The sequence below is a fragment of the Hemibagrus wyckioides genome, linkage group LG24 (genome assembly GCF_019097595.1).
Source record: "Hemibagrus wyckioides isolate EC202008001 linkage group LG24, SWU_Hwy_1.0, whole genome shotgun sequence".
NCBI lineage: Eukaryota > Metazoa > Chordata > Actinopteri > Siluriformes > Bagridae > Hemibagrus > Hemibagrus wyckioides.
In genome coordinates this window covers 17,569,689-17,578,743 of record NC_080733.1, presented here as the reverse complement: position 1 = coordinate 17,578,743, position 9,055 = coordinate 17,569,689, and the positions used below count along the sequence as shown (strand labels likewise).

The following is a 9,055-nucleotide window of genomic DNA, read 5'->3' as shown; positions in this document are numbered from 1 at the left end:
TGCGCATGCGCGTTGCGAATCAGGAAGAAAATACGATCTGTATGTGTATATATATATATATATATATATATATATATATATATATATATATATATATATATATATATATATATATATATATATATATATATATATATATATATATATTAATTATTGGTTTATTATTTATTTTCATTTGTTTATTAGTAGTAGTATTTTTCATTTTTATTTATTTATGTAAAATATATTTATATATTTTTATTATTTATTAATATTTTATTTTATTTATGTATTTTTTTTATTTATTTATTTTTCATTCGGTTTTCGAAACGTCTAAATATATACGTTTTTTAAAACATGTATGCTTCTAGCACTTAATACTAATAAAGCAGTTTAAAAATAGTTGTTTTATATTAATGAATAATTATTCATAATATTCTTTATTAATTCATTCGGTTTCAGCAGGTCTTTTCTCTAGAAATAAAAAACAAACATGTTTTCACTTTTTTCACACTAAAAAAATCATGTAGTCAGAAGGATTTTATTGACTTATTATTTATAATAATATTAAAGCACTACAAAGATTCTGGATGAAAGATTATCCCTTGTTTTTATTTAACAATCACTTTTCCTTCAGGGTTTAAATGACTTCACTTGCTGTGATGTGTACAGTCTACAATATTTCTAAACCAAAACTGGCACACATACACACACACACACACACACACACACACACATACACATACACAAAATAGTTTCCATGTTTCTGGTGATGACACCTTCACTGGTCACTGAAGTCAGATCTCTTTAACTAGATGCTGACTGGCAAATTTATAAAAATGTGTGAAATAAGATGGAACTTCATTAATCCTGAACAAAAAAAATAAATATAAATAAAATAAAATCTCTATATACAATTGTATTCAAAAGTACAAAATAGTTAAAAGTAAAAGAAATATTCTCTCTCAAAGTATAAAAGTAAAAAAGGTGCTAGGGAACTAGAACATATTGCACATGTTCTAATGTGAGACATGGAGCTGCTATGATGGCAGTGGCTAACATTACTGACCTGGCGGTCAATGCCGAGGACACTATTAAGGCTGAAATTGCTAAAACTATTTCTGAGATACATAGGCTCTTTCAACTCTCATAAGAAGCATCTATTTATACTAATGCCTGCTAAAAAAGAATGAGTAAATATAGTAAAAATAAATAAATAAAATAATTATAATCATAGATTCATAGATTTTTAGCAAAGATAAATGTTTTAATAAATATATTATAACATCAATAAATGAACAAATGAATGAATTAATTTGTTAATTAATCTTAAAATGAACTTTGGGCGGAGCAACAACACAGACGAGATTTCTTAATTTTTCATAAAAAAAGTTAATTACATAAAACTATAAAGAAATACATCGGTAATATGAACAAATTAATAAATTAGCTAGATAATAAATGTAGTAATAACAATAATAATGTATATGTATAAGTAATGTGTTAAGATTCAGTTGAAATTACACATTTAATTTATAATAAAGCTGTTGAGGTTTGAATTTGAACATGTTTGGTTTAAATAATAATAATGATAATAATAACGATTTATTTATGTAGCACCTTTCCATAGCTCAAGGATGCTGAGAACATTAATAAACAAAATCAGCAAACAAACGAGGATTAAACAGAAATCAGAGATGGAGACGAAGACAAACAGAAGTGGAACGATCGAAATATTTCAACAGTGATGAGCCGAAGTGCTGAAGAAATAATGTCGTGATTTAAAAGTCAAGTTTTGGAGCAGTGACAACAAACCATCTACCTAATGATGTGTATTAATGGATTAATAGATAAATAAACATATAAACAAACCACGCTGGTGTAATGCCTTCCCTCAGAGAAACCCCCAGAAGTGTTGAGGTGGCTGTGCGAGAGCGTCGTTGTCGTCGCATTTAACACGTGGCTGCGAGGCGACAACAGCGTCCTCCTACAAAGCTGCATATTTCTACTCCCACGTTATTTGTAGGTCTTTTACGGCTTTATAATGACCCACGGATTCCTTAATGATCTGCGATTCATCACGTCCCCGAGGCCCGATTCTAGGCTCCGGCCTCAGGCGTGGGAAAACCCCAGCGCCGTTCAGCAGTCAAGCCGTCGCACCGTTCTCTGTATTCAACCCTCACTACACAATCACCATGCAGCTCTCCCGCAGGGAAAGGAGCGCTTAATTACAGGAATTTAAGATGTCCTTCCATCTTATTTTTACATCTTCTCCTGATTATGACTTTGACACGTGTGATTGAGTTGTGTGATATTTTTTTTTTTTTTTTTTTTTTTTTTTTTTCCGTTGGTGACTTTCTGCAGTGTCATAATCAGCAGAGAAACACGATTATGAGCCGAGACGTCCCCGGAGTGGCGTAATTAAACACAATGATGGCTTACTTCACTGGTTTTCCTGTTGTTAGTCGACTAGTCTGTGGAAGCCACGGTCTGGACGCTCACCATGGAGCTACATGGGAATGCTGACCAGTCAGGGAGGTGGAAAGAACGGGAAAAAATAGCAGTCTGAAAACATTTTTCTCTCATAGATGAAGCCAATTTTCCATTCACATTATGGGGTAAAGGGTCTTTATTTAATTCTCGATTGTGTTTTTAGTGGAACCTGATCATCTTTTTGGATGAAGTGTAAAGGTGAGTGTGATGAAATAAAATCTGTCTAAGGAAAACTTTCCGAGCCATGGGTTGTGCATCAGTCCAGTGAGGACACTAATGGTTCAGTGGATCAAGCTCTGGGTTACTGATCAGAAAGTCAAGCCCCAGCACCATCAAGCTTACCACTGCTGGGCCCTGGAGCAAGGCCCTTAACTCTCTCTGCACCAGGAGGCTGCATCACAGCTGCTCCTACACTCTGATCTCAACTTCCTACAGAATTTCACTGTGCTGTTACGTTTATGATGAAGACATGCTTCTTATTCTTCTTCATTCTTTAATCCCACGTCACAAGATTACAACCTGACTGATCCAGACTCGGTTTTTAGGGAAAAAAAAAAAACCCTCTTCCTGAGCTACAGTGAAGTCAGTGTTGATGGACATGAGCTTCCATGCTGCACGCTCGGTTAAGAAATTAATGTTTTAATAATTAATAAATGTATATAAAACATTGGTGCTGGAAATGTAAAAAAGACAGCAATGTCTTAAAAATAGCAACATCTTGAATCCACTATGGAAAAGATGACTAGAATTAATTTTTGAATCTCTGGTCAACACCATCTAACAACTTATCTTTAGGGTTTCTTTTTTTAAAATTGACATCAGAAATAATTTACAAAATAGTCTTTGAGTGAATGACATCTCCTTTTTTTTCCATTTTTCATAATCAGGTTTTTAATTTTTTTTATTTTTAATTTATTTATAAATAATTTTTTATCCAAGTAGGAAATATAGCTGAAGAGATAATGGAAATAATCCATTATATATATATATATAATATATTATATAATATAATATTTTTTTTTTTTTTACAAAATTTCAGTAAATAAATGTGAGGATATTTCTATATTTGTTTAAATGATTGATTTATTTATTTATTTATTTATTTTAAATCATTTTTTATCCAAGCAGGAAAAATAGCTGAAGAGATGGTGGTAATAATCCGAGATTTACTATTATTATTATTATTATTATTATTTTTATTTATTTATTTTTTTTTTTTATTTTTTTTTTACCAAATTTCTGTAAAAAAAAGAGGTAGTGTTGATCTGTTTCTATATTTTTCTAAATGATTTTATTTATTTATTTATGGAAATTTGTGTAATGGGGTATATATATTTTTTTCATAAACAGTTTTAATTTTAAATTAAAAAATAAATTTTTTTTTTTAAAAGATTGAACCCACAGCCTCATCACAACCCTGAGCCAGTGGACTGAAAAAGAGAGTTATATTTACATATAAGTAAATAAATAAATAAGTAATTAAAATTCAACCCACGGCCTCATCACAACACTGAGCTGGTGGACAAAAAAACGATTATATTTACGTACATATAAATAAATAAATGAGTAATTAAAATCTAAATCATATGCCGTAGTCATTTCTGTAAGACCTTCATCTTCTATGAAGCGGGTTTGTAATTTAAAACAAAACATTTCCCAGATTCCCCCTAAGACACGTTTAATTTTTTCCCCCCAACTCCAGAAAAATCATTAGGTCCTGCAGCCGAGCGGCAGCTGACTGACGAGCAGCAAATCACCAAATCACCAGAACGAGCGGAAAGTGTTGCGAAGGCAATAATGTCAAAACTGATGCATGTTTAAATGTAAAGGATCATCCGGCAGAGCGAATACGGCTGTTCGGGGGGCGCTGCGTTATTGCTTCTGAGAGTACCTCGGAGTTGCTTTCGAAAACTCTTCTGCAGTAATTGTCAAGAGCAGGACGTATGTGTTACATTAGCTGCTGGTGAAGGGTCTCGCACGTCTCCTTGGAGATGTTTCAGCACGCCGGGTTCGACGGCTACCACCGAATACGAATCAGTTGAGCGCATCGTGGTGCAAAATCATGACTTTCCTTTAACTCTAAAGGAAATCACACATGATTTACTATTGAGTTATGTAGCATGGGAGAGTTTCATCATGGAGCAGTTGATCACTTCCTGGACTGAATTTCCTGCAGTTGTACTTTTTGAGTATTTGGGTACACAGTAGGCGGGGCCGGCCCAGGCTCTGTTGGTGCCCCAAGCCCTAGCTTTTTGATTTCCGCCTCTACATTGCTCTTTTTTTCTGCTCCTCTTTTTTTGCGTCGCTTCCTGCCTTGTGCCCCTGATCATTTACACACTTATTTAGAAAGGATGGTTTAAATGCACATAAATGGCAAAACTAATATGTATGGAAACTGCATGCGCTGTGCATAATTAATGCCTTATGGTGATTTAAATTTTATTGGTCACATACGAAATCATACACAGTACGACATGTAGTGAAATTCTTATTACGACTGTCTTACATAAAAAAGAGAGTAAAAAAGAAACATTTAAAGTGTGGACATGAAAAATAGGGGATATAGTTAGGAGTATATAGCGAAAAGTAGGGAAAATTTAAATGGTAGAAATCACAAAAGAAAATAGCTTGAAAGTCAAGTGTAAGATATGCATATGCAAATATATATACATATATAATGTAGTATCAATATAGCAGTAAATATAAATAATGAAAAATAAAATAATAGTAATATAACAATGTATACAAATATAAAACTGCTTTATAAAAACTAAATATAAAAACAAAAATATAATACACTAATATAATACAGTACAATATTGTGTGTGTGTGTGTGTGTGTATATATATATATATATATATATATATATATATATATATATATATATATATATATATATATATATAAATAATGTGAGTGAAAAATAAAACAATATATAAATAAATGTGTAGATGCTATAATATATAGAAGATACAGTATATGCATATATGTAGATAAAATGTATGTATTATGTATCATAATCACACCATGATGCAGAAAGTGTTGAAATTAGTCCAACATGACGTGCTGTCATATCTTATTTTTTTTGTTGATTTTTTGTCAATTTTATTTTAATCATTTCTGGCAGTAATAGTTTTGCTTAATGTATGGGTGTAGTAGCACACAATGGTCACATGGGCGCAATTCTGAAAAATGAAAAAAAAAAAAACTCTTGTGCGGCGCCCCCTGTCATTTTGTGCCCTAGTCAACTGCCTTACGTCGCCTATGCCACAAGCCGGCCCTGACAGAAGGGTAATGATTTTATAATCACACTATCCTCATCTTCACCCAGATGAGGAAGGTTTCCCTTTTGAGGCGTTCTGTATTTGTCCAGTAGAACCTTTACATTTACATCTCTGGCGTTTAGAAAACGCCGTTATCCAGAGCAAGGTACAAAAGTGTTTTGGAGTCTCTATTAATGAAAACATAAACACTGATTCAGTAGGGTCTCAGACTTGGGATACCATCAGCCTAAAAACTGTGTTGGGAGGAAATACAGTGGAACCTCTGCAATGCCCTCCCTTGTGAATTTTCGACTTAAGAATTTGCAAGAATTTTGCATCGGTATATGAAGACTTTTTGGCAGACAAACAAACTGAACACCTGCTGCACGTCGGTCCGGGAGCCATTCAAAACGTGTTATCGTCAGTGGAAAGCCAAGTGAAGCGAGTTTACAAATTTTTACATTTTTTTTCCAGTCAGTGAAAGCTGTTTGGAAAGACTCAACCCACGATACCAACTTCACCTTCAGCATGCGTTCAAAAGCTAGGTGATTTTTCGGGTGTTTTTTTGTTGACAGATCGGTGGTGTGGGTGATCTGTTCTATTTTTAGCCCAAGCTTGGTGGCACGACTTCCTGTGAGGAGCCTTGACATGGAATGCTTGGCTTGGGTCAGTTCTTTGTAAGCAGCCATACAGTTTCCATACGCTTTGCTTTGGTCATATTTTTGGGCGGCTGGAACGGATTATCTGCATTTACGTTATTTATTATGGGGAAATTCGTTTCCAATACAAATTTTCACCTTAAGAGCTCGCCTCCAGGACGGATTAAAATTTGTATGCTGAAGTTCCATTGTAAGCAAACAGGGAAATAAGAGCTAGTTTAAATACTTCAGGAAGAAGTAGGTCTTCATCCATTGTTTGAAGATGGTTAGTAACTCTGCTGTTTGGACATATTGGTGAAGTTCATTCCACCACCCTGGTGCCAGATGTAAACCTACCTCTTACCCTGAGAGATGGTGGGATGAGGCGAGCAGTGCTGTAGGATTAGTGTGAGGACTGATTAGAGCTTTGAGGTAAGAGGAAACTGGTCCATTCTTGGTTTTGTAGGCAAGCATCAGAGTTTTGAATCTGATGTGTGCAGCTAGAGGAAGCCAGTGGAGGGAGTTCAGCAGTGGGGTGGTGTGGGAGAACTAGGGCAGAACCTTTGCTTGCCCAAAAAACTACTCCTGAAAACTCTCCTAAGAATCTGAACCCTGGTTCACATGATGAGACAAGACCAAAATTTTCCCAGCTCCAAAAGTTATTCATTATCATCCTCTGGTATGCAGAACCGTTCTTTTAATAAGTAATTTGATGTGAGGATTTGCACAGATCCAGAAGTTGAAGAGTAACTGCAGTAACTGACAAAGTGCTGAATCTTCAAATCTTCACAGGACACGATCTTCACTGATCGCCTCCTCCTTCCACATTAACCATGATTGTGCATCTCTCCAAAAGTCTGAGAAGTTCATAGGGCCAGAAATGACTGCTTGTTTGTTCACATTTGCAGGATCGATGCCGACCATGTCGGGGTGGAAGTTGTGTCGTTCGTTGTGGTATGCGATCTCGCTGCTGTCCGTCTTGCTCATTGCTCTGCTCTACTACACTCCTTCCTTCCGATGTCTGACCCAAGAACTCGCAGAACCCATCATGAACCCTGGACACCGCCCCGTCTTGGTGCTCATCTGGCTCTGGCCCTTTAACCAGACCTTCGAGCTCGACCTCTGCAGCTCCCTCTTCAACATCCATGGCTGCATCCTAACAGCCAACCGGGATTTCATCGAGAAAGCCGACGCCGTCCTGATCCACCACAGGGACATCGCTTGGGATGCGTCGAATCTCCCGTGGATTCCTCGTCCTCCTCATCAGAAGTGGATCTGGATGAATTCTGAGTCGCCGTCGAACACGGCTCGGATCCCTGGCCTCGACGACCTATTTAACGTCTCGCTCAGTTACCGCAGAGACGCCGACATCAGCGTGCCTTACGGCTCTCTGGTTCCGGTTCACGACGGATTTGAGGACTTTGTGGACTTTCTACCTTCTGAAAAGGACAAGCTTGTGTGCTGGATTGTTAGCAACTACAAGCCAGAACACAGGAGGGTGCAGTACTACGAGCAGCTCAGCAAGTACGTCCAGATTCACGTCTACGGCGAGTTTTTCGAGAGGCACGTTTCCGAGCAGGAATACAAAGACATCATCTCCAGCTGCAAGTTCTACCTGTCCTTCGAGAACTCCGCGCACAAGGACTACATCACGGAGAAGCTGTTCAATGCCCTGGATCTAGGCGCCGTTCCCATAGTCTTTGGGCCTCCCAGGAAGAACTACGAGTGCTTTATTCCCGGTGACGCCTTTATCCACGTGGACGACTTCCCTTCCATGAGGGCTCTGGCTAAACATCTCTTTCTTTTACACCAGAACCAAGCCTTGTATCTCAGGTACTTCAGGTGGAGGAGACATTTCCGAGTGAAGACCGCTTACTTCCCGGTGGAGAATGCCTGTCGTTCCTGCGAGTACATTCGACAGAACCGGCAGTACCAGGTTCTTACAAATATGTACCAGTGGTACTGGGATATGAGCAAAGAACTTGACCTGCCTCCATCTTTCTACTAACCTGAACAGCTCCATGAGTTTTTTTTTTTTTTTTTTTTTTTCTTTTTCTTTCTTCTCTCTTCCTCAGATTCCTCAGGTAATTCATCCATTTTCACAACCCTCACTTGTGTATGTTTATGAACTAATCAGTGTTTTTCCCCTCACAGGTTTTTCCATCATCTTTCCGATCCTAAAAGCTGGAATGTTTGAAATCAATACTTATCTGTATTCAATTACCTCAATGTATTTAATTGAATTATTCCAACGCAACACGTTTATTCCTCTTCTTCTGTGACAACAAGTTCCTCCCTAGCGACTGAAGAAAAGGAGCTGGGTTCTGACATGGATTGTTTTCTAGCTTCTACGATCATGAGACGCTTTAAAAAATAAAAAAAGGAAAAGACCTGACTGAAAAAAAAATGAAATAAATAAATGCAAATAACGCAGTGGCTTTGAGATTGCGATGCCGTGTCGTGTTTCTTTGAGTATTATTTGATTCGGATCATTAGCGTGCTGGATGAGGAGCGACGCTCGCTGCAACAGCCTTTTGTTTCACCGCAGCGGTGCCAGCGACATGCAGGGAATTTTTTATTTAGACTCCTTTTATTATTTCTACCAGGGGAAAAAAAATAATTAGTGAAATCTTTTTCTAATTCTGGTTTAAATATTTTGTTGTGTGAATGTGATGCTCATCA

General features: G+C 36.7%; 1 protein-coding gene across 1 annotated transcript; it reads left to right on the top strand.

Annotated features, from left to right (window-relative positions):
* Nucleotides 1-5,943: 5,943 nt before the first annotated feature.
* LOC131344896 (4-galactosyl-N-acetylglucosaminide 3-alpha-L-fucosyltransferase 9-like) lies at nt 5,944-8,825 on the top strand. The gene is made up of 2 exons (XM_058377443.1): nt 5,944-8,457; nt 8,528-8,825. The coding sequence occupies exon 1, from the start codon at nt 7,254-7,256 to the stop codon at nt 8,379-8,381; it is 1,128 nt and encodes a 375-aa protein (XP_058233426.1). The 5' UTR covers nt 5,944-7,253; the 3' UTR covers nt 8,382-8,457; nt 8,528-8,825.
* Nucleotides 8,826-9,055: the final 230 nt, after the last annotated feature.